The following is a 26,022-nucleotide window of genomic DNA, read 5'->3' on the forward strand; positions in this document are numbered from 1 at the left end:
ATGACTGTGGAGACCACAACTGGAAACTCCCCTTTGACCGTAGGAACCCACTGAAGGACTTTAGACAAGTCACACTTTCTCAGACCCAGAGGAAAGTAATGGTGAGCCCCTCTGAACACATCTTGCCAGGATCAATTTGTTTTAGAGTCGGCATAAGTGAAGAATGAATTAACGGCACGCAACAAAGACATCAGCCTTTTACCCAACTTCTTTTCTCTAGCTCGGTGGTGCTCAACCTGTGGGTCCCCAGGTGTTTTGGTCTACATCTCCCAGAAATCCCAGCCAGTTTACCAGCTGTTAGGATTTCTGGGAGTTGAAGGCCAAAACATCTGGGGGCCCACAGGTTGAAAACCATTGCTCTAGTTAAACAGCACCAAACGATGCAACCTTTTCTGGTAGGAGGGTTGGTTAATGCTTCTTGGCCCCATTCTGGTCCTTTCTCAGCACTACAGTTTCCTTTTTTAGTTATTGGACAAAGCATTTCAAGCATGGGTGCACCATAGACTTGTTTGCATAAGGCAATATTATATTGGCAATTTTCTTTTTCTTTTTCTGTTACCAATGGGAGGCAACTTCTTAATTCAGTAAGCCTACCAAAACCACAACATTTCTTTATTGGTCATATACCAGAAGTTCTAATTCTATCACAGAAATCCATACATGCTAGGGATTTCATTATATATATATAGGGTATATATTGACTGTATATACATTATTTTGCCCTCACTGATGCCAATTCATATTTGGCACTCCTGCTTTAATGCCACTCTTCTCAGTTTGGAGAGATTGTTTCAAAGCTCTTGACCATCCATTTTTTACCAAATGTCCCCAAAACATTTGGAGGTGCCAGCAAACACTATCGCCTTATTGCTCAGCCCTAACTTTCTTGCATCTATGAGTGAATTTGTGTATACAGTAGAGTCTCACTTATCCAAGCTAAACGGGCCGGCAGAACCTTGGATAAGTGAATATCTTGGATGATAAGGAGGGATTAAGGAAAATTAGGTTATGATTTTACAAATTAAGCACCAAATCATCATGTTATACAACAAATTTGACAGAAACAGTAGTTCAATACACAGTAATGTTATGTTGTAATTACTGTATTTACAAATTTAGCACCAAAATATCATGATATATTGAAAACATTGACTACAAAATTGCCTTGGATAATCCAGAAACTTGGATAAGTGAGTCTTGGATAAGTGAGACTCTACTGTATATCTGGCATTGCCCAGGTGTCACTGGGATTGCTGAGCCTGCTTTCATCCCGTCTTCTCTTTCTTTCCTTTCATACCTTTTCACTTTTCCTTTCGTGGAGCCACCAGTGGCTCAATGGGGTAAACCCTTGTACCAGCACGACTGCTGACGTGAAGGTTGATGGTTCGAATCTGGAGCGAGTGTGGATGAGCTCCCTCTATCAGCTCCAGCTCCATGCTGGGACATGAGAGAAGCCTCGCACAAGCATGGTAAAACATCAAAATATCCGGGCGTCCCCTGGGCAACATCCATGAAGACGGCCAATTCTCTCACACCAGAAGCGACTTGCAGTTTCTCAAGTCAATCCTGACATGAAAAAAACCTTTCCTTTCTATTCCTGTCTTCCCTCCTCTTCTTCCTTCTTTCCTTTGTTTCTTTTTCTTCCTTCTTTCTCTCCCCTTTCTCACTTCTCCAGCTCTGAGAGGACCTCACCATGTCCGTTCCAGTGACATCACAGAAGGCCACTTCACCTGGCAGCATACAACCATTGTGGGACGGACAGACAGACAGACATATATATACGAAACTGGTCCAGTTCCTGTTTAGCTCTTTTAATCTGGCTCCTGGAAAGCTGATCTTTCCATGCATTGCCAGTTTTTCCAACCCTGCAAAGCTCCCTTCCGCCTTCACAGGATGGGAGTGCTGACTCTTCTCTCCCCATCTTACACCCCTTTGCACCGATTAATGACTCACACGGCTGCATGGTAGTTGCCATGGGAACCATCACGTATAATGCCGCAGCAAATGCCGAAATTCCAGGCTGAAGGGTTCATTTTTGGCCGTACCAATCTTTTTGAATCCATCGGCTCCTTTCCCTCTCTTGATCACATTGTTGCTGGTATTTCTTTGTTGATAATCTTTTTCTCTAGTGTCTTACTGGAGTTGCCTTGCAAAGAGAAATCATGCACGCACAAAAAGAGTTTGGCAGACTTAGCATCAAATGGACACATTTGTCTTCTAAAAGAAAAAAACTCCAACCAGCCCAAGATAAGGGGTGTATCTACACTGTAGATGTAATGCAGTTTGACACCACTTTAACTGCCATGGCTCAATCCTATGGCTGTAGCTTTGCAAAGTCTTTAGCCTCCTTTGACAAGAAGTGCTGGTACCTCACCAAACTACACATCCCAGAGCCATGGCAGAAGAATGGTGTCAACCTGCATTCAGTCTGCTGTGTAGATGCACCCTAAGTTGCCTTCTCTTGTCACGCCTGACTCTGTGTTCTTCAAAAAGAATACATTCTGCTCCAAAATAAAATGCATCATAAGCTTTCATCCCTAATTTCTGGAAAACTCAATAGTATAAGTCAGCAAGCATTTCTCATTAATTCAGAAATACTTTTTTATCATGTCAGAAATGAATTGAGGCATGTTGCTTCTGGTGTGAGAGAATTGGCCGTCTTCAAAGACGTTGCCCAGGGGATGCCCAGATGTGTTACCATCTTACGTGGGGTTTCTCTCATGTCCCCGCATGGGAAGCTAGGGCTGACAGATGGGAGCTCACCCAATCTCGGGGATTCGAACCACTGACCTTCAGGTCAGCAGTCCAGCTGGCACAAGATATACCAGGAAGAGACCATGGTGGTCCAGGTGTTAATTCTTCCTAAGGACTAGCGGATGCTGATAAACCAGAAGGGAGAATTTTGAAAGTTGAAGTTCAATGAAGTCACATTCCCAAGCTCTGCTAAAGACTTCCCTCTCATTGCATTATTTTCAGCATAGACTCATATAATGTAGTTTGAACTGTATTGAACTGTGTAGATCCAACCTTGGTTTGCACAATTGAACCAAGCTGATGACAAAAGGGGGAATGTTAGAAGAAAAGAGAAAAACTGGGACATTTTTAAAGCAGCTATGAAAGTGGGATGACATAGGATTGATCTGTCAAACAGGGACAGTTGGAGCATCAATTAAAGTGATATAATACTATAGTTATGCAGCATGAAAGAAATCTGAAGGCTCTTAACACACATTCTTCTTACAGCAATACATTTCAGCTATTATGTTAGGAAAGGTTTTCCCCTGACATTAAGTCTAGTCATGTCCAACTCTGGGGGTCGGTGCTCATCTCAGTTTCTAAGCCGAAGAGCCGGTGTTGTCTGTAGACACCTCCAAGGTCATGTGGCCGGCATGACTGCATGGAGCACTGTTACCTTCCCACCGGAGCAGTGCCTACTGATCTACAGTAGAGTCTCGCTTATCCACTTCACTTATCCAGCGTACTGGATTATCCAATGCAGTCTGCCTCCCGCCCGGATCCACAGCTGTTTCTCTAGGCAGCAAGGACTGAACTTCTTACAGAATTAACTTCCAACAATGTTGTTACTGTAAGTTCATTTTATGCAATTCTATCTTTATTTGTAGTCAATTTGTTAGTAGCCAATGTTTCCATAGTCAATGTTTGCAATACATTGCAATGCTTTGCTGCTAAATTCGTAAATATAGTAATTACTACATAATGTTACCATGTACTGAACTGCTTTTTCTGTCGCTTTGTTGTAAAACATGATGGTTTGATGCTTAATTTGTAAAATCATAATGTAATTTGAGGTTTAATAAGCTTTTCCTTAATCCCTCCTTATTATCCAACATTTTTGCTTATCCATTATTCTGCTGGCACATTTATGTTGGATAAGTGAAATTCTACTTTACTCACATTTGCATGTTTTCGAACTGCTAGGTTGGCAGAAGCTGTGGCTAACAGTGGGAGATCACCCCGCTCCCCAGTTTCAAACCGCTGACCTTTCGGTCAGTAAGTTCAACAGCTCAGCGGTTTAATCCACTGCGCCACTGGGGACTAGAGATATGAAATGTCTGGAATTTTTTTTACAAATCACTAAATTGATTTTTCTTTGATTATTTTTGAAAATAAACGCTCCAGCCTTGACTTCTCTGCCTGGCAAAGAAGCAAAACCAGATAACTTAACTAATGGATAAGAACATAGTTAGTCCAGCACTCCAGGAAATCCAAAAGCAGAGCATGAGAATAATAGCTCCTCTTTGATTTTATCAGGATAGCCACCCACCCAACATTTTGCAGATAAAAACTGGGACTCACAACATCAGAGTGTGTCAAATACTATAAATGAGAAAAATGACAAATTAGGAGAGGCTGCAGCAGTTTACTTTTGCCTGGACCTACTGGGAAAGGCAAGATCCCCCTGCTGAGTAAATTGAGTACAAATAGCTTTTTCTACTTTTGAACTCACTTTGCAATAACTGAAATAAGCTGAGTAGAAAAGGAGCAAATGAAAGGAGGAGACAAAACAGAGGCTTTTTAACAGCACCTGCAAAAGTGGGACAACAGAGAATTAATTGGGACTTTCCCTGCCAAACTGGGACAGTTGGAGGGGAGGAATTTATTTTTTAAAGCTGCAATTCTATGCAACGCACACAGCAGCCAAAGCTTATCTGTGTGGTTCACAAAACATAGCTTGAATTGTACACATATAACTTCACAATTGAATGGAACACAAAAGGCAATGTTTTGCTGAGAACCCAGGATGCTTCCAGGCAAAGGGGTTTTGGCGCTACCAATTAAAAGGCACGCTAAAGCAATTCTTCTCTTTCCTAAAGGCTTTCCTTTAGGAAGGAAGCGGGGAAGCGGAAGCCGCTGTGGGGAAAGGCAGGAGGGTTGCAAACTTCAGACGGTCTCACCTGGGCCCCCTATAAAATTCAGTCAACAAGACAATGTCATGATACAATAAAGATCCCATCTAGAGGCACCTAGCAAAAGAATAAACAACCTTTAAAAAAAAAAAAAAAGCAGCAAGGCTTAAATGAAAACTGCTAAATGCCAGTTTAAAATCTGTCAATCTAAAACGCTGGGGAGAATAAAAAGGTCCTTTTGTATCTGTTGTCAAAAACATAACATAGGAAAGGACTAGACCAGTGCTACACAAACTGGTAGTTCAGGGATTTGTGTAGTTTACAGAACCATTAACTAACAGTTCCAGAAAGAAACAATTGTGGCTAACAGTACTGATATGGTATCTGGCACATTGGAATAAATGAACCAACCATTCCTCAAATCACAACTGAAATAACTTCTTCTTCAGAGTCATATACCTCACCACATTTGGCTGTATCAACCAGAAGATGAAGTTAGTGTCCAAATAGGTATATATAGGAGAAGGGAGTTCTTCCAGAAACATGGGTGCATCTGCACCAGGCATGGGCAAACTTTGGCCCTCCAGGTGTTTTGGACTTCAATTCCCACAATTTCTAACAACCGGTAGACAGTTATGAATTACAGGAGTTGAAGTCCAAAACACCTGGAGGACTGAAGTTTGCCCATGTCTGATCTACAGTGTAGAATGAATGCAGATTGACACCACTTAAAGTGCCATGGCTCAATGCTGCTGAATCATCAGAGTTGTAATGTGATGAGGCACAGGCACTATTTGGCAGAGAAGGTTAAAATAACAACTTCTATATAGCATTCATTCTGCAGTGTAGATGCACCCTGAATTAGCCTTATTCATCTGTCATTGCGCCAGACAAGCAATTGCATTTCTTATCCGAATACAGGATTGTTGTATTGGATGAATTAATGGTATTAATAATGGCAGTGAAGCATTATCGCATTCCTCCCAAATCATAAACACTCTGGAGACGGCCTTGAGGGAGGGATCTGGACCAGTTGTGATTTCTTGGGACCTTGGAGAGAATAGAGTTCAAGCACATGCTCTGTTGGTTAAACGAACTATATATTACCTTACATACAAGAAATACTTTTCTCCTTTGGGTAACTGAGTTTTCCAGGCTGTATGGCCATGTTCCAGGAGCATTCTCTCCTGACGTTTCACCCACATCCATGGCAGGCATCCTCAGAGGTTGTGAGATCTGTTGGAAACTAGGCAAGTGAGGTTTATATATCTGTGGAATGTCTAAGGTGGGAGAAATAACTCTTGTTTGTTTGAGGCAAGTGTGAATATTTCAATTGATCACCTTGATTAGCATTGAATAGCCTTGCAGCTTCAAAACTTGGCTGCTTCCTGGGCCTTGTTCTCACTGCTATAGCAATGATCAAGTAAATGTCAACCCCTTGAAAATCATTTATGTGAGAGGTCATGGCTAGAAGTCAGAAGTTCCAGATGCACATTGGATTGTATCTTTTTGGTCACAACTGAACTAGATCCACTCACTCAATTGAATGGTGAGTCAATGTGTACGGTAGTTAAATCTAACAAATTCTGCGGGTCTAAATTCCATAAAACTCCAAAGAGAATTCAAGACATAGGGTGCAGCTACACTGTAGAATTAATGTAGTTTAATACCCCTTTGACTGCCATGACACAAAGCTATGAAATCCTGGGATTTTGTAGATTGGTGCATCAGCACTCTTTCACAAAGAATGCCTTGTAAAACTACAACTCCCATTATTAAATAGCATTGAGCCATGGCAGTTAAAGGGGTAGCAGACTACATTCATTCTACAGTGTAGATGCGCTCACAGTGTGTCTGAGTCTACTCAGAGTAGACACAGTTTCAAACTGCATTATATGTCAGTTAGTATGTGGCCACTGTAATACTATACAGTCCATTTGGAGACGTCTGGAGCTGCTGTTCAACAGCTGTCATATCTTGTATCAGCTGATTCCACCTGTAACCAGTGCACTCGCTGCATGTAGAAGTATTTATTTTTATCTATCTTAGATTTTCTCAACTTCGTTGCAATGAATCACCCGGCAGAATCAATATCACTGTCCCTTTAGCTGTCCCTTGGTGCTCCCAGACAGGTGGCTTTTTGCTCCACTAGTCAAAAAGCATTGTGTAGCTACTCCATCGTTTCTTCCTTGATGGATTCTTTGTGGGAAGAACAAAGACAAGAGAGGTGGAGAGAAAACGCAGGAGGGTTAGAAGTGGAACATCTGGGCCCCCTGATTAAATTTTGTACATTGCAAAAGCTTATTGGTCCAATCAAAATATATTGCTTTTCCCATTTAATATTTTGCTGCCCTTGCAACCAATGAAACAGCAGTGAAATACAGTCTAGAATGGTAACTAACTTTTAACAGAGATTGTTTTCAGCCAGGGCTTTTATTGTGTAGTTGCCCTGCCACATATTCTGCAGTAATATTCCCACTCAAGTCTTAAAGTTCACTAACATTTTGTTGATCGCAAACACAGCAACATATAAAATGTGCAAAGCAGTAAATTCTAATTGGAGACCAATACGTGTTAGCTTTTTGGAAAATACAATCCAAACACAGCTTAGTATAAGCAAAAAGGGGTCAATTTCAAAAGAACAGCTGTTCCTACTATTATACAAAATTCCTATAATAAGTTCTGTATTGAAATTGGAATGAGGTGGTTCTTACTTGTGAGTAAACCTGTCTAGGAGGAACTCTTCAGTGTGTCTAAACCAGACATGAGCAAACTTTAGCCCTCCAGGTGTTTTGGACTACAACTCCCACAATTCCTAACAGCCGGTAGGCTGTTAGGAATTGTGGGAGTTGTAGTCCAAAACACCTGGAGGGCCAAAGTTTGCCCATGCCTGGTCTAAACTGTGGGATGAATACAGTTTGACACCACTTGAACTACCATGGCTCAATGCTTTGGAATAATGGGAATTGTAGTTTTGCAAGGTATTTAGCCTTCTCTGTCAAAGAATGCTAATGTCTCATCTACAATTTCCATGACTCCGTTGCATTGAGGCATGGCAGTCCCAGTGGTATCAAACTGCATTGTAGATACAGTAGAGTCTCACTTATCCAACGTTCTGGATTATCCAACGCATTTTTGTAGTCAATGTTTTCAATATATCGTGATATTTTGGTGCTAAATTTGTAAATACAGTAATTACTACATAGCATTACTGTGTATTGAACTACTGTTTCTTTCAAATTTGTTGTATAACATGATGTTTTGGTGCTTAATTTGTAAAATCATAACCTAATTTGATGTTTAATAGAAATTTTCTTAATCTCTCCTTATTATCCAACATATTCGCTTATCCAAGGTTCTGCTGGCCCGTTTACGTTGGATAAGCGAGACTCTACTGTACATCTGTAGTTACTAGTGTTGTAGTTAATCATAACTTTCTCTGTAACTTTTTAATTTGTAGAATACTTTCATGGCTATCTTACAGCACATAAGGTTTGTTAATAATCTTGTTTTTACATACAAAGGAATTAAAACTCATAAATAATTGTTTGTTTGATGCCATCCAATGTGTTAATTGGATAAATTAAGCCATGACAATTAAAATTGTCAAACCACATTAACTCAACAGTGTAGATCAGGCGTGGGTAAACTTTGATCCTCCACTTGTTTTGGACTCCAACTCCCACAATTCCTAACAGCCTAACGGCTGTTAGGAATTGTGGAAGTTGAAGTCCAAAACACCTGGAGGGTCAATGTTTGCCCATGCCTGGTATAGATGCACCTAAGAGTGACTCCTAGGCAGGTTTACTCACAAATAAGACCCACTTCATTCTGGTTTCAAGCAGAATTCAGGATTCCCAACCTGAGAAATGATTAAAATTTGGGCCGAATCCTGAAGGTGCTGCTCAAATACCTCTGTGTGAGTCCAGTTACCATAAAATTATACTGGAAAGTTTTTTGGTAGCACAATGAAACACAGGACTTCATTAGACGGAGCTGGGGAAAATGGGGGAATATTGTCTTCTTGCGTGTAGATTCTTCCTCTTTGCATGACGGACCGTCTTTTAAAAAAGACGGAAAATATACTTACCCCCATCACATAAGGATTACCTCTTCCTACCTCAACCATCCACTTAGAGGAGGCATAAAGCAACATTCTTAAGACATCATTTCTGGGCTCCTTTACATCCCCTCTCAATCCCGTTACTCTACAGAAGACGCAAGGCACCGTCCTTAAATCAGACACCACTTTTGGGCTTCTTTATGTTTCTTTCTAATCCACTTATTCTCAAGGAGACTCAAGACATCGTTCTTAAGGCAGATCCCCTTGACTGGCCTCCTCTCCTTTCCTCCCAATCTCATTACTCTCAACAGCAGAAATCCAAAACAAAGTTAAAAAGATGAAGAAAACTGATGAAAAAACCTACAAGGCTCACTAAGAAAACCTATTAAATGCTACGTTCATCAAAGTACAAGAGGGATCCTCACACCTCCGCAGGAGACTACCATATAAAGTGCAGCTGTGGGCAAGTCTACATAGGGACCACCAAACGCAGCATTGCCCAAAGATGAAGCAAGGGCCAGCTAACACCTCCCAACAAAGGAGTCCCTCAGGCAGGAAGTAGCCAGGCTTTGAAGCTGCAAGGCTATTCAATGCTAATCAAGGTGGCCAATTGCAACAAATAGACAAGAGTTCTTTCTCCCACTCTGGACATTTTCCACATATATAAACCCCACTTGCCTAGTTTCCAATAGACCTCATAACCTCTGAGGATGCCTGTCATGGATGTGGGTGAAACATCAGGACAGAATGCTTTTGGAACATGGCCATGCAGCCCAGAAAACTCACAGCAACCCAAAAGCTAGCAGTAGCGCAATTTCTAAAGCCAAGGTTGCTATGAAGAGGAAATGACAGGTAAAACAAAGTGGTGATGTCTTGAAATTTTGATATTTCTAATGATTAAATGCATTACCATGCCAGGCTCATGAAGAAGGATTTTGGGAAAGAAATGTCAATGCTTGGCAGGAGACCACTCATAGGAACACCCATTACTCTGTGTTACTGAAGCGATTCAACACGGGAAAATTTGACAGATCCAATCCCATGTGTTTTTCCCCGTTTTCTCCTGTTTATACAAGAATCATGGGCTCAGAAGACGATTTATTCCCATCTCCTGTCCCCCCGTTTTCCATACACTTCTAAAACAGTTTCCTCACGAAGCATCATGGACAACAGGCGAAGTCTGTCTGCATTGTTCGATGGGCTCTCTGATGCTTCGTTGGAAACTGTTTTAGAAGCATGTGGACATTGGAGGGGAAGGGGTTGCATGTATTGAGGTCCACAGACTCAAAGACAGTGATGTAAATTGAATATATCTCTGCACTGCGCCTCTCAATCCCAGAAAATGAACATGTCAAGAAAGCGAGACAAGAACTCATCTCCCTGACTCCCAAGTTTTCTACGAATATATCAATTGCTTTATTGTACAAAAATGTTCCATTATTTTAACCTGTAAAGGCAAGATGATGTGGTTTATAGCCCACAATGAAATTTACTATCTCAGTGGAACGAAATTTGAGTCACACTGGTCTGACATGGTCTCTCTTGAGCAGTTTCATACAGACGTTTGGGGCCCACTGCGTGCTTGAAAGCTGGTGAAATTGTCTCTTTGGTGCAAAATCACTTATGTAGGGAAGAGGCTTTTATTTTCCACCACGTCTCTTGCTGTGACATTCATACAGCCTTAAGTTATAAAACGCCCCAGGAACGGATGTTGTTCACACCTCTGAAATCGTCTTGTCTTGAAGCTTGATTCTCATATTCACTGAAAAGGTTGCGTTGTCACAGGGATATTTCATCTAATTTGTTTGCATGTGGGGGAACAATTCACAGCAACATATGGTGAATTATTTAACACAGAAAGGATCCTTGTTCCGTTTTCAAGCTCTGCTCCTGAAATGGAAAAAATCCAGTTGGCACAGTATAAGATATATGTTCATAAAAAAACCAGGACTGGCCGGATTGAAAGAAATGATGCATCATCCTCAGCGGCAGATGCTGCGTGGCTAGAGAACCAAGAAAGTGCTGAAGGACAGAATTTTGGGTATAATATGATCGGTTTTACACGCACACACAGCCATAGCTTGGCCTGCTGTTTTCAGGTGCCCCTGGGTGCATCTACACTACAGACTTAATGCAGTTTGACACCACTTTAACTACAATGGCTCAGTGCTATGAAATCCTGGGATCTGAAGTCTGGAGAGTCACCAGCATTTTGGCACAGAAGACTCAAGACATATGTAAAACTACAACTCCTATGATTTCATAGCATAGAATTAAAGTAGCCTCAAACAGCCTCAAACAGCGTCAAACAGTGTCAAACAGCCATAGCAGAGCACCTGATGAACCAACCTGGACACAGCATATTATTTGAGAGCACAGAATTTTCTCAAATAATATAACCAACCTGCACAGAGAACCCATTGAAACCCACAAGCATGTGGACAATTTCAACAGAAAGAAGGAAACCATGAAAATGAACAAAATCTGGCTACCAGTATTAAAAAAACCCGCAAAAATCAGGACATTAAATAAAGAACAACACTCAGAAAACAGGAATTCCAGACAGGAAACAATCAGGGCCAGCTAACACCTCCCAACGAAGGATTCCCCCAGGTAGGAAGAAGCCAAGCTATTCAATGCGAATGAAGCTGGCTAATTGCGACATTCACATTTGCCTCAAACAGACACAAGTTCTTTCTCCCACTCTGGATATTCCACAGATATATAAGCCCCACTTGCCTAGTTTCCAAAAGACTACACAACCTCTGAGGATGCCTGCCATAGATGTGAGCAAAACATCAGGAGAGAAAGCTTCTGGAACATGGCCATACAGCCCAGAAAACTCACAGCAACCCAGTGATTCCGGCCATGAAAATCTTCGACAATGCATTAATTCTACCCAGTTGCTCATCCATTTTGACTTGGAAATCTTTTCCCCTTTGCCTCATATAGCTAAGCTTCTTGGGCCATTCCTGGTAAGAGAAATTGTCCCTATGACAATATCCCTTTCCAGTAATGGCCCAGGAGTAGATCTGGGAATTGATGGTGAAATAAGACATATATATTATGTTTCAAATGTTTAAATAGAAGTATATATAAAAAAGAGATATTGTCCATATGACAATATATTTTCACTAGTTTTGTAGATGGTGGGAATAGTGTGGATGTCATTTATCTGGATTTCATCAACGCATTTAATAAGTTCCTCCATAATATTGTGATTAGCAAACTGATTAAATGTGGAATAGAGGGGGAAACTGTCAGATAGATCCATAATTGGTTGGAAAGCTATGCTCAAAAAAACCATCATCAAAGGCTGAAAGGAAGTCTAGAGTGGAGGCTTTAGGTTTCTCTCCTAGGGCCCTTATTCTCCAACATGTTTATCAATGGCCAGGGCTCTTCCATACAGTTATATAACCCAGAATATCAGGGCAGAAAATACCACAATATTGGCTTTGAGCTGGGTTTTCTGAGTCTGCACTGCCATATATTCAAAGCAGATAATGTGGGGTTTTATTCAGCTGTGAGGAAGGAGCCTTAGATGATGGTGTGGAGAGAATCCTTTTTGAGTTTGCAGGTGACACTAAATAGAGAGGACATGTTGCCAAGATATTGGAATATTGGAACAGAATTTAAAAGGAGACAGGTAAACTAGAAAATCATGGAGAAAATAATACAACGAAATGCGATAGAGACAAATGCAAAGTTCTACATAATTAAACAGGTATCGAATGAGGCTGCATTGCTTAGCAGTACTATGTGTGAAAAGGACTCTGGGATTATTGTTGATCATAAATTGAACTCAAGACAGCAGTGGGATGCTGCAGCAAGGAAGGGAAAGACTGCTTAGCCTGCATTAATAGACACATAGTAAAAGCAGCGATAGCTTCACTGTAATCTCCACTAGTCATGTGCATGGTACCCGTTTCTGCCATTTAATCCATGTTTTCGTACCGTTTGTTTCATGCGGATGGCATGATATGGTAAACCCCCCTCCGGTATGAAAATAACAGTTAAATGAAAGGAAAGTGGGAACAGTAACTGTTGGTCACCTGATTTTTGGCGCTCAACTGCAGGCCCTGGCAGGCGCGAGCAATTTGGGTCTGCACACTACACACACACTCTCCTTGGAAAGTGTGTGTGTGTGTGGCATACAGGCCCAAAGTGCCTGTGTTTACCAGTGCTTTTCTGGGTCTGCATGGTTGCAAAGCAAGGTTGCCGGCAACCGCGATGGAGGACAAACCCCGGCAAGCCGCCAGCGAATGCAGTGTGTCCCAGCCCTGCGCCAAGGATCCCACCGTGGGTCTGCCTCTAGCTCCGATTAAGTGACCTCAGCAGTGACGCAAAGTAGGTTTCCCGATTGAAGTGGGAAACAGCAGTGAGAAATAGCAGCAGAGCTGGCTAGCTTTTCACCCTGAGCGCAGTCCCTCTCCTCTTCTCTATCTCTGTCTCGGGGGTATCTTCAGCCCCAGCCAGGGAGTCCTTTGACTCCTCAGATGAAGGTGAGGCAAACCGTGATAAAAAGCCTCCTTAAAGCACGCACTGGGAAGGGGAGCTTGGGAAGCCCACCCATTGCCACCAATGGGACAAAAATATTTGTATTTTTGGACGCGGAACAAAAAGGCTCATTTAGAAAGGTGCCCGTTTTCAGGAGAGGTGCTCAAAAACAGGGCCTTACGAATGAAACAAACAGAAATGGATGGCGATTCTATACAAATACACAAGACTATTCTTCACTGGTCAGATTTTTATTTCAAATAGAAAGTTCAGTTGCTGCTGGCCCATTTCAAGAAGGATATTGACAAATTGGAGCAGGTTCAGAGAAGGGCAACAAAGATGATAAGTGGCATGGAGAACAAAACCTATGAGGAAAGGTTGAAGGAGCTGGGCATGTTCAGCAGAGGAGTGACATGAGTGTCCTCTTTAAATATGTCAAGGGCTGTCACAGAGAAAAGAGGAAAGAGATTTTCTTTGTTGCCCTAGAGGTCTAGATGTTTTAAGTTACAGGAAGATAGAGTCTGATTGAACATCTTGGCAGTAAGAGTGGTTTGGCAAAGGAAGCAGTTACCTAGAGCAGTGGAGAGGGTTCGTTATCTGGGTATCTTCAGAAAGAGGCTGGACAGCTACCTGCTGGAGGTGCTTTAGTTGGAGATCCTGCATTGATCTGAGGATTGAATTCAGTGGCCCATGAGGCCCCTTCCAACGTTATAGTCTACGATTCCCTAAAACCAAGGTCATAATTTATTTATTTTGAAGTTCAAAGTGAAGGTGTAGATTTATTCTTTGCACATCGGGCACATAACACTCCCACATGCTTTCCCACAAGTCCCTTGAATTCTCTTTCCCGTCTGTGCCTGAAGATTCATTCAGACTTGCTAAGGAACAGAAAAAGTGACATAATCTTTTCTGAGGTGGAAAAGGTGTTGTCACCTTGAATTCTTACATAATGATGCATGAAAGGCACTTCACCACACAAAGTGCCATGTTACTTAACATACCATTTTTTTTTTTGAAAAAGTAGCGTTGTTAAGAAATGGATGATTTAAAGAAATGTTGCAGTCTTTTCTTGAAACTTTAGTTTTACAAGAGCATGATGATCCTTTTGAAAAACTCTGGATGGTAACGATTATAAAACCCGGCTGGAGCTTGGAAAAGTTTATTTTTTGGACTACAACCCCCACAATCCTCCAGCCAGCATAGAAAAATATTGTGATGATCCTCTCAACTAAAAGGCTCAGTTATTTAATTTTGCTGTTCACAAATAGTAAAGACAAGACTTTAAAAAGAGGAACAGTCATCCAATACTGGAAAGGTATTTTGAGAAGAAACAAGACAATTTCGTATTGGTCCAAAAAGTACTTTTTCTAAGGCCCCATCTACACTGCTGTATAATGCAGTTTCATAATGCAATTTAATGGCATTGAACTGCATTATATGGCAGTTTAGACTCATATAAAGCAGTTCAGTGCAATTAGGCTGGATCTACACTGCAGTATAATCCAGTTTTTGAATCCACATTATCTGATTTGAACTGGATTATATGAGTCTACACCAGGCATGGGCAAACTTCAGCCCTCCAGGTGTTTTGGACTTCAACTCCCACAATTCCTAACAGCCTACCAGCTGTTAGGAATTGTGGGAGTTGAAGTCCAAAACACCTGGAGGGCTGAAGTTTGCCCAAGTGGTCTACACTATCATACAATCCAGTACAAAGCAGATAATCTGGTTTTAGAAGATAGATTGTGTGGCAGTGTAGATGGGGGCCCAAGTTCTTTGTGGTATCAGAAATGTTTTAAGGGAAGCAAGATTCCTATTATTAATTAAATAATTAAAGAAAATTATTAAATTGACACATTCTTTGAACTCTTGATCCATGCAGGTCAACTAAAGGCGCATCAAAAGCTCGTCGGGATCTGATCAATGCTGAGTTACAGACCCTGCGCTCCCTTCTGCCCATCTCAGAGCAAGAGAAAGAGCGGCTCTCCTATCTTCACACCATGGCTCTGGTCTGCTTCCACATACGGGAGACTCAACTTTTTCCTCCAGGTAAAAACCAAGCTGCTTGCTACTAGAACTGTTTATTTATTTATTTATTTATTTACAGTATTTATATTCCACCCTTCTCACCCCGAAGGGGACTCAGGGCGGATTACAATGAACACATATATGGCAAACATTCAATGCCAACAGACAAACAACATACATTAAACAGACTCAGAGGCATTTTTAACATTTTTCCAGCTTCATGATTCCGGCCACGGGGGGAGCTGTTGCTTCACCGTCCAGTAGTGGCTGTACTTCCTCATTCCTTTCCTCGTGTTTTGCTGGCAGTTTTATGGTGTTGTAAATTAGCCTCCCGCATAAAGCGTCCCTAAATTTCCCTAATTGACAGATGCAACTGTCTTTCGGGGCTGCATAGGTCAACAGCAAGCCGGGGCTATTAATGGTCAGAGGCTTAACCTGACCCGGGCTTCAAACTCGTGACCTCTCGGTCAGTAGTGATTTATAGCAGCCGGTTACTAGCCAGCAAACTTTGCCAGTGCCAGGCTTTTCAAAACATCTTGTAACCCTCACAAAGAACATTTGAACGGCTGCTACAAGAAGCAGATATGCTTCCATTGAGCACATGCTCTCAAAGCCAATTCCAGCAGTGTGTTTGGCAGGAGCTCTTGGGGAAATGGGAGAATGCTCAGATCAAGGCTAAACACTTGTCCTTTAAGTTTTGCCATTTTATAGTAAGGGATCAATTCAGAGAAGGACCTTTTGGGCTGATGCATAAAAGCCTTGGATACAGTTTCAGGCTAAATCTAAACTGCCAAATAATGTAGTTTGGAACTGTATTATATAGTCAGTGTTGTTGTTTATTCATTCAGTTGCTTCTGACTCTTTGTGACCTCATGGACCAACCCACGCCAGAGCTCCCTATCAGCCATCACCACCCCCAGCTCCTTCAGGGTCAAGCCAGTCACTTCAAGGATACCATCCATCCATCTTGTCCTTGGTCGGCCCCTCTTCCTTTTTCCTTCCATTTTCCCCAGCATCATTCTCTTCTCCAAGCTTTTCTGTCTTCTCATGATGTGGCCAAAGTACTTCATCTTTGCCTCTAATATCCTTCCCTCCAGTGAGCAGCCGGGCATTATTTCCTGGAGGATGGACTGGTTGGATCTTCTTGTGGTCCAAGGCACTCTCAGGATTTTCCTCTAACACCACAGTTCAAATGCATCTGTCTTCCTTCGCTCAGCCTTCCTTATGGTCCAGCTCTCACGTCCATAGGTTGCGAGAGCTGGACCAGTGTACTGTAGACCCATATAATGCAGTTCAATACAGTTCAAACTGCATTATTGGGCAGTGTAGATCCAGCCCCAGACTTTGCTGGGAAAGTTGCTCATTCAGAGCTCTAGCTGTCATGACATCTAGCTTGCCTCAAGCCCCCAAGGGTCTCATTCTTCACCTTTGAATAGGACAACAAAAGCCAGAACTTGAAAAACATTAGCTTTTTGTATTACAGCTCCGCAAATCCCAGTGGCCACGGTGGCTGAGGGATTACGGAGAGGTTGTTGCCTTTCAAAAAAGTAATTTTTTTCTAAGCCCTGCACCTACTCAGTCAGAACTGTATTAGGAATTTCCACTAATAGGCAAAGTAACAGCAGGGTGGGTGTAATTGGGAGGGGGGAGCTGCTGTCAAACAAATTGGGATGGAGGAGCTGCTGGCAGTCTGTCATTTATTTCTGTATGTGTGTGTGTGTGTGTGTCGAGGCTCATTTTCCTTGCTCTTCTCACTCCAACCTCCTCAACAAAGTTCTTGACAAGGCAGAGAAGTAAGGCACAGTTTAAAAACAGCTCTAGCCAGTGAGAAAATAAAAGTTGAATTTTAGAGTCTGTCTGGACTTTGGAGAACAGCTGGTCCAACTTTCTGTTCAGTGCCAGAATACTGCAAACAGGCGGTCCCCGAGTTACAAACATCTGACTTACAAATGACTTATAGTTAAGAACAGGGGTGAGACAATAGGAAATGAGAGAAATCTGCCCCACAGAAGGGAAATTCATTCCTTAAAGAGTTATCATGGGGAAAAGGTGTTTCCACTGAAGCTTTCTCACCAATCCTTGTGTTTTCACAACAAGCCAATTTTTTCAAAATCCAAAGGGCATATAAAGTTAAAAGCAAAGCACGTCTCCGTAAGAAAGGCCTCCCTGTGAGCCATTCCACATTAGAAGCCTCCTTAGACAAAAAGGTCTTTGATTGATGGACAAATGGAGATTGTTAGGATTTTAGGGTTGTTGTATGTCTTTCGGGCTGTGTGGCCATGTTCCAGAAGTATTCTCTCCTGACGTTTCGCCCACATCTATGGCAGGCATCCTCAGAGGTTGTGAGGTATGGATTTTGTCTGTGTTAGGGAAAAACTCCCAAAAAACAGCAGAGCATACAAAAATACAAAAACAAGATACTTATAGTTGCACATTCAGCTCACAGCAAGCAGAGTGTGAAATGCCATGTGGCTGTAAAGAATCTAGAGCTTAGGACAGTGGTTCTAAACCTGTGGGTCCACAAGTTTTTTGGCCTACAACTCCCAGAAATCCCAGCCAGTTTACCAGCTGTTAGGATTTCTGGGAGTTGAAGGCCAAAACATCTGGGGACCCACAGGTTGAGAACCACTGGCTTAGGAGGTAAATATGCAGAGTGCAGTCTTTAAGATTATGAAAGGTTTATTTACAAAAACAAATAAAGAACTGGGTCCTTGCTTCTCTAACTAACCCCATCTCTTCTAGGATTCAAAAGGGGAAAATATCCAAGCACACATCTCTCCTGACACACAAGCAGAGCGGGGTCCCAATATACACAGCACACACTAAGATGCAAAAGCAGAAGTCAAAAGCTAAAGACATGCACCTGCAAAGTATCCATTCTATATAACCAATCAGAATGAGAGCAGAAACAGAGAGAAGAAATACAGTATATATTTGAATATAAGCCAACCCCAATATTTATTTATTTATTTATTACATACATTTATACCCCGCCCTTCTCCCCGAAGGGACTCAGAGCGGCTTACATTCTGCCACGAGGGCCAGCAACAAATATACTATAAAACAAAACAATTAAAACATGATAAAACATGATAAAAACATGATAAAAAGTATACAAAAATTAAAACGCTGCAATATAAGCCAAGGCACCTAATTTTACCACAAAAAACTGGGAAAACTCACTGACTCAAGTATAAGACAAGAGTGGGAAATGCAGCAGCTACTAGTAAATTTCAAAAATAAAAATAAAAATAGATACCAATAAAATTACATTAAGGCATCATCAGTAGGTTAAATGTTTTTGAATATTTACATAGAACCGTAATTTAAGATAATAATAAGCCTTTAATAAGATAAGGTTGTCCAGTTCAGATTACCTATATACTTGAGTATAAGGCGACCCGAATATAATCCAGCCAGACCCTCACTTGAGTATAAGACAAGGGGGGCTTTTCAGCCCTTAAAAAAGGCTGAAAACCCTGCTTATACTAGAGTATATACAGTAGATATATTCCAACTGTCTTTCAGGAGACAAGGGGAAGGTATTTCCCTCAGCGTATTGTAAACTACCTACTCCTTATTGAGGATTGCAAACTTGGGCAGTGTGAGGTTTAATTCCAATGAGATAACCAATCTAGTTCTCCATGTAAAGGAATTTCAAAGTATTGGAAATGCAACAATACTTAGCACTGTGAAGAATTTCTCACAGAGAGAAGTTCGGAGAGATATGGTGCGTTATAAATAAAGCATTATTATAACAGTATTGTTAGATAATTTGAGGGACCTGAAGCATCCCCTCTCTATGTCTACCTATCTTGACTCCTCTGTGATATAAACTAATAATTTTAGGGATATTTTGCTACCTCTTCTTCTCCCTGTGAGTCCTCTCTTGGCTGTTCAACATGTAGATCGGTTTGATCAGCATCCTGGGTAACTTTCCAGAGACAGCCTTACTGAGAGTGTGTTACAGGAGTCCCAATGGGATGCAATCAAGTTGTGTGTCCCCATCGCCAGACCTGGTTTCCTTGCTCATCGTCTCCCAGGACAGTCTGTTCCATTGTCAAACAGCTCGACCTATTTAGAAAAGCCATGTTATATTTAGCTGGAATCAGTTTCCAAGACATTACCACCTAGTCTTGCTTTTTGAAGCAAAAAAAGACAGTCTGCTCCAACTTCTACACGACAATTTTTCTAATATTTGAAGAAAACAATCAATGTTTCCCTTGAATCTTTCCTTCTACAGGGCAAAAAATATTCAGTTCTATCAACTGTCCTAATTTCCACTGGACATGTTCTATTTTGGCAAGTTCAATGTTGCCCAGAACTGGACACACAACTTCTGATGTGGGCTTTTTACTACAGAAAAGAGTGGATGTACAGTAGAGTCTCACTTGGTTGTTGTATGTCTTTCGGGCTTTGTGGCCATGTTCCAGAAGTATTATCTCCTGATGTTTCGCCCACATCTATGGCATGCATCCTCAGAGGTTGTGAGGTATCCTCTGAGGATGCCTGCCATAGATGTGGGCGAAACGTCAGGAGAGAATACTTCTGGAACATGGCCACACAGCCCGAAAGACATACAACAACCCTGTGATCCCGGCCATGAAAGCCTTCGACAACACAGAGTCTCACTTATTCAAGACTCGCTTATCCAAGGTTCTGGATTATCCAAGCCATTTTTGTAGTCAATGTTTTCAATATATTGTGATATTTTGGTGCTAAATTCATTAATACAGTAATTACAACATAACATTACTGTGTATTGAACTACTTTTTCTGTCAAATTTGTTGTATAACATGATGTTTTGGTGCTTAATTTGTAAAATCATAACCTTAATGTTTAATAGATTTTTCCTTAATCCCTCCTTATTATCCAAGAGATTCGCTTATCCAAGGTTCTGCCGGCCCGTTTAGCTTGGATAAGTGAGACTCTACTGTATTTCTTGTGACCGCCACATAATGCTTCTATCAGGCTCAGACTGCGTTTATTTTTTGAGCAGCTGCATTACACTTTTGGCTTGTGTTCAGCTTGTGATCATCTAGATCTTTTTCACATAGATTTCAGCCAAGCCAAGCTTCTTTCATCTTATACTTGTACTCTTTATTTATTAATTTTTTTGTATCTATATATAGTACTTTACATTTATTTCTGGTGGCTTTCATCTTGTCGTTTTCAGCCCAGTGCATTTGCCTGTCATTTTCAATCTTGATTCTGTCTCTTATTGTGTTAGCTATCTCCCCTGGCTTTGTGTCATCTGCAAATGTGATAAGCATTTGATTCCTTTTTCTCCGCATGCTTGGCCACAATTCCTTCCAACTTTCTGTGCCGTCTCAGGTAGGAACCCTCCAGAATTTCAACTGCCAGAGCCAGACTGACTCTCATGCAATGAGCATAATGTATTAGTTGGCTTTGTGACTTGCCAGAAAATAACAATATGTGAACAACAAGGACTGATTACATTTATAGCCTGCATTTCTTCCTTTGAACTTAAAAGAGCTTGAAGGGGGCTTCTTTTCCAGTGCCTTATCCAGTGCCTTACTGGCAAGAAATAAACTTGTTTAGCTCCAGCAAGTTTTCACCATCTTCGATACATCTAGGTAAAGGTAAAGGTTTTCCCCTGACATTAAGTCTAGTTGTGTCAGACTCTGAGGGTTGGTGCTCATCTCCATTTCTAAGCCAAAGAGCTGACGTTGTCAGTAGACACCTCCAAAGTCATGCGGCCGGCATGACTGCATGGAGTGCTGTTACCTTCCTGCTAGAGAGGTACCTATTGATTTACTCACATTTGCATGTTTTCGAACTGCTAGGCTGGCAGAAGCGGGGGCTAACAGTGGGAGCTCACCCTGCTCTCCGGATTTGAAATGCCGGCCTTTTGGCCAGCAAGTTCAGCAGCTCAGCGGTTTAATCCGCTGCATCACCGGGGGCTCCTGGATACATCTGCATGGCGGAATTAATGCAGTTTCACACCACTTGAATTGCCATGGCTCAATGTATCCTGCGATTTGTAACTCAGTGCTGCATTGACATTATTTGGTAGAGAAAGCTAAAGGCATTGCAATCCTACAACTCCCATTAATACTACAGTGTAGATCAGGGGTCCCCAAACTATGGCCCGGGGGCGGATGCGGCCCTCCAAGGTCATTTACCTGGCCCCTGTCCTAAACTTTAGACTTAGGGTTGACCTAAGTCTACCTAGTCTTTGGAGGTCACTTTCCTTACCTGTGGTCCTATGAGACCGTCTAGATGGCCTTTGAGGGTCCCTTTCCTTACCTATGATTTTATGAGATTGTCTAGATGGCCTTTGGGGGCCCCTTTCCTTATCTATGGTCTTATGAGACCATCTAGATGGTCTTTGCAGGTCTCTTTGCTTACCTATGGTCTTATGAGATTGTCTAGATCAGGGGTCCCCAAACTAAAGTCCGTGGGCCGGATGCGGCTCTCCAAGGTCATTGACCTGGCCTCTGTCCTAAACTTTATACTTAGGGTTGACCTAAGTCTGAAATGACTTGAAGGCACACAACAACAACAACCTTAATTTTGGCCTAGTTCATCATAGCCCGGCCCCCTAACAGTCTGAGGGACTGTGAATCGGCCCTCCACTTAAAAAGTTTGAGGACCCCTGGTGTAGATGCACCCATTGGGTCCTCAGTTGGGAGAACTACTGGGATCTTGCTCTGCAAGGTTCTCAGAATGAAGCCTGGTAGATGAAATACATATGAGAGCAGCACAAAGAGATTCTATGGCCACATCACCCACAGTTTCTTATTCTAAGGAAGGAGCCCTCAGATTAGCCTAATGTTTGCCAGTCAACCTGCTGGTTAATTTCTTGCTATAGCAGGAAAGCATCCACCTGCGCTCTGCAAAGAAGCCAGGCCTTGCCAGACGCTAAGGGCATATGAACCAGACCCTCATTAAGCAAGCACTGTTGTGGGCAGGTGGCAACAGCACTCTTGGGAGTCACGTTAAGTCGGGAGGCTGGAGCTAGTTGTGGGTGGCTGTTTGGGCTGGAGGTGAGAGACTTGTTAGCTTATTGACTGAAAATAGACTCATCCTGTTTCATAGGAGGTTTGGTCTTGTCGTTCAGACCACTGTTGTTGTCCCAGGCAAACATGGGAAAGTTCAAGCCTCTTTGTGTCTTATGCCAGTCAGGAATCACGTAGAGGAGGGAGATCTAAGATCCTCTATTTCTGCAGAAAAAGGGGCACCTGAGCAAAAACTGGTGCCCTGAACAAAGCCAGGTCTTAGTACAGGATTATTGTGACTTTACATTTATATAGTGCTTTAGAGTGTTCAAAGCACTTCATGCATACTATTGAAACTAGTAGCTATCATTTCAAAGACACATCCATGTAGGCTTTTCATCCCCACATCTGTTTGTTTGAATCCAGACATCAGAGTGTTTCACATATACATGCACACCCTCCATTGGGTTTATTTTCACTTATACTTATCTCCTCCTGTTAGGTGACCTGTTTAGGGTGGGTTGCTGAGTTTACTCAGGAACATAACAAATGTGTGCATATCTTTCTCTAAATACTGTGCACCCAACCTGACCCCATTTCCCAACAAGGTCTGCAATGATTTTTTAAATTGCAGCAAGTTCTGATAATGGCTCTTCCTTACTGTGTCTAATTGCACCCTTACCTCTGTTGAAAGGAAGCTTCAAACAGGCAGTGCCCAGCAAGGCCACTGAATGCAGCGGCCGGCTTTTATCAACTGCCACACATTATCCATCATGGTCTCACCTCCCCAAAGGTGTCGTTTACCTAACAACATCTTCGCTTTTACTTTTCAAATTTTTCTCCCGAGGATCAGAGTGACAGCAAGCATGCCTTGGGCTGCATTTTAATTCTGTCTCCCTGCCTTGCAGTGCCATGAGATCACATGGTAAAGCAGAAGAAGTAATGACCTTGATGTTGTTCTTCCATAATTATGTTCCAAGGCGGGCATGTTCTGTTCAGCACAGTGTATTGCCTGAAAGATGTTGTTCTCTTCCCATCTCTAACATGGAAGGAGGCGTTGAGGAGCTTTCTTGGCAGAAACAGTGAAGACTTAAATCAACCCCACTACATCTGATCCTGCAGGGCAAGGAATCTACTGTAAATGCCTTGATTTGCAAATCCGGCTAAAGAGCAAGCTAGAGAAATTACTATAAAAGGATTCGCAGTCCCATTTTATTTCTGTGTCTCAAGATGGGACGATTGTGCTATATATAAAAATGATTTCCTTTTCTGAAAGCTCACAATTTAATTTACTCAAAGAATTAAGTGAGAACATAAAAGGAAGAAGTTGGGGAACAATTGATCTGAGTCATAAATTATAAAAAGAACTGCCAGGTCAAAATACTGGCCCTCCTCCATACTTATTTAGTTATGTCGATCCACAGTGGTATAGAACCAGCCAGTGATATATGTCAGTAAATCATTTTGCTTTTTGCCATGCACACAAAGCTTTAAAAGGCACCAATGCACAGCTCTCTTGTTTTTTCAGACTCTTTTAATACCATGAGACCAGTCCCTCCTCTTACCTCTGCTGCTGCCCTGATGCATCCAGAACTGTTGCTTTCGCTCCCAGGATTTATCTTGGCTCTCAATGGAAATCACAAACTGGCATATGTCTCGGAGAATGTGTCCCACTTTCTTGGTTTTTCTGTGGTAAGCGGAGGATGTTTCTCTTTTGTAAGTCAAGGATATGCTAAGTGTGTGTCACCCCAGTTTGTCTAGTTAACTGCATGCACTTAGAGATTCAATCTGACAGAAACATTGGGCAGCTCCTTTCCACAGTAAGACCGGCGATCCATCTACCGCTGTAGTGTCTGCCATGGTAGCAATATCGCTCCTGATGCTTCAGGGATTGTTTCTCTCTAGGTATGCCTTACCCAAGAATTGATGCCTGAAAAAGCCCTCCTCTATGCTGGGAAGACATGGGATAAGGATGTCTTTGCTGTGGCATTCTAGCTTGATGAATGCCCTTAGATGCCCGACTAACACAATTTTAATGCCAAATAAAAGCATGGCTTATCACTAAGGCTTTTGTGGCCTATTTGAGATCATCCAAATCTGCTCATGTGCGTGATTTTAATTGTCTTAAACTGTTTTAAACAGTTTTAGATTGTCATGGCATAAAATGTGTTTATGTAGATTATGTTTACTGTTTCAAAATGCTTAATTTGGTTAAGTTGATTTTCTATAAACCCTCCCTTGAGATATGGGATAGGATGTAAATATTTTAATACATGAAATAATAAATAAATCCGGGGTCCTTCTCAACCCTGTTACACAAAATCCTTTTAATGTGGGATGTATGTGACAGGCTAGAATCTTTGGCATGCCATACGCATGTTTTGTGAGTCAACATTGTCTTCTACCATGATTTGCATTGTTAGTGATGGAAAACCTCCAAGAATTGGTGGCCTTCGTGGCTGCATGCCCCCATTGCAAATAAAAAAGTAGATAGCTTACAGTCCCAAAAACATACATGGGCAATTGCATCCCTCCAGATAAGCCCAGGCAACATACTAGTTGCGGGAAATAATGGGAGGTGTAGTCTACAAACACCTGGTTCTCATCTTGCCTGCTCTTTTTTAAAGGATTCCCTGGATCAGAAGCTTACTTTAGAAAGTTCCCAACTTCCGTAATTACATTTTCAAAATGCAGTAGGCACATATTTCTAACATAGCCTCAAGAAGCCATCTGCTATAAATTGTAGGTAGTACATAAACTATTCCCTCAATTTATTATTCCAGGTTGAACTTCTAGCTCAAGGAGACTCCATCTTTGACCTCTTGAGCAGCTCAGCAAGCAAAGTCATGCAAGAGAAACTCTGCTTTGCCCAGCAGCATCCAGGCACCGGTGAGAAGAGACAAAGGTCTTGGCTGCCAGGGAGGGATTGAGATGTCTGTGAGACTATGGCCTCAGCTAGGAGACATGTATACAAAAGGGATAAATTAAGGCAGCCATAAACAAAGCCTCTATTATTTGTTCTCTCTTTTCTCTGAAAAATTTATTTTCTAGTATCAATCGATTTCCAGGCAGTTTATTGTCTCATGTGAATACAAGAAAAATGTACAACGTCTATTAAAACAACAATTTAAATTAACTAACCTATGTGAAATGCTTGTGTGAACAACAGCAAAAGGCATTGATCTGGCATCTTAAGGACAGCAAATAAACTACTCATAGTTGAAGTTGGGGCATCTGGAAGAGAAGGGACCTTTTGGCAGATGCTTGTCCTCTGGTCACCATTTAGCTCACTTCAAATAATAGAGGCATCAAATAAGAGCATATATTGGTAGATTTCCTTAGTTATCACTGGTGAAAGGAACTTTGAAATTGTTTTAAGATGGATGCAAAGTCAACATTGCCAAGCAGGTCATAATTAACTTTGGATATTTAGAAATATATTTTTGTAAAACAATAGAAAGGCAATTAGTGTTAACTGCCATCAAGTTAACTTTGACTTATGGTGACTCTATGAATGAGAGATCTCCACCAAAGGGCCCTTTTGGTGACTCCTATGGACCTTCCCCCCATTTCTGTTTTGCTCCAGATTGCCCTTAAACCATC

At 41.7% G+C, this 26,022-nt stretch overlaps 1 protein-coding gene across 1 annotated transcript in view; it reads left to right on the forward strand.

Moving 5' to 3' along the window:
• The window catches only part of LOC103277902 (neuronal PAS domain-containing protein 4), a 54,846-nt gene that overhangs the window by 14,189 nt on the left and 14,635 nt on the right, over positions 1-26,022 (forward strand). The window contains exons 3-5 of the mRNA XM_008104927.2: positions 15,311-15,477; positions 23,948-24,111; positions 25,203-25,308. Coding sequence (XP_008103134.1) covers positions 15,311-15,477; positions 23,948-24,111; positions 25,203-25,308 — 437 coding nt within the window. The remainder of the gene's footprint in view (positions 1-15,310; positions 15,478-23,947; positions 24,112-25,202; positions 25,309-26,022) is intronic.

The sequence above is a fragment of the Anolis carolinensis genome, chromosome 1, assembly GCF_035594765.1.
Source record: "Anolis carolinensis isolate JA03-04 chromosome 1, rAnoCar3.1.pri, whole genome shotgun sequence".
Classification (NCBI taxonomy): domain Eukaryota; kingdom Metazoa; phylum Chordata; class Lepidosauria; order Squamata; family Dactyloidae; genus Anolis; species Anolis carolinensis.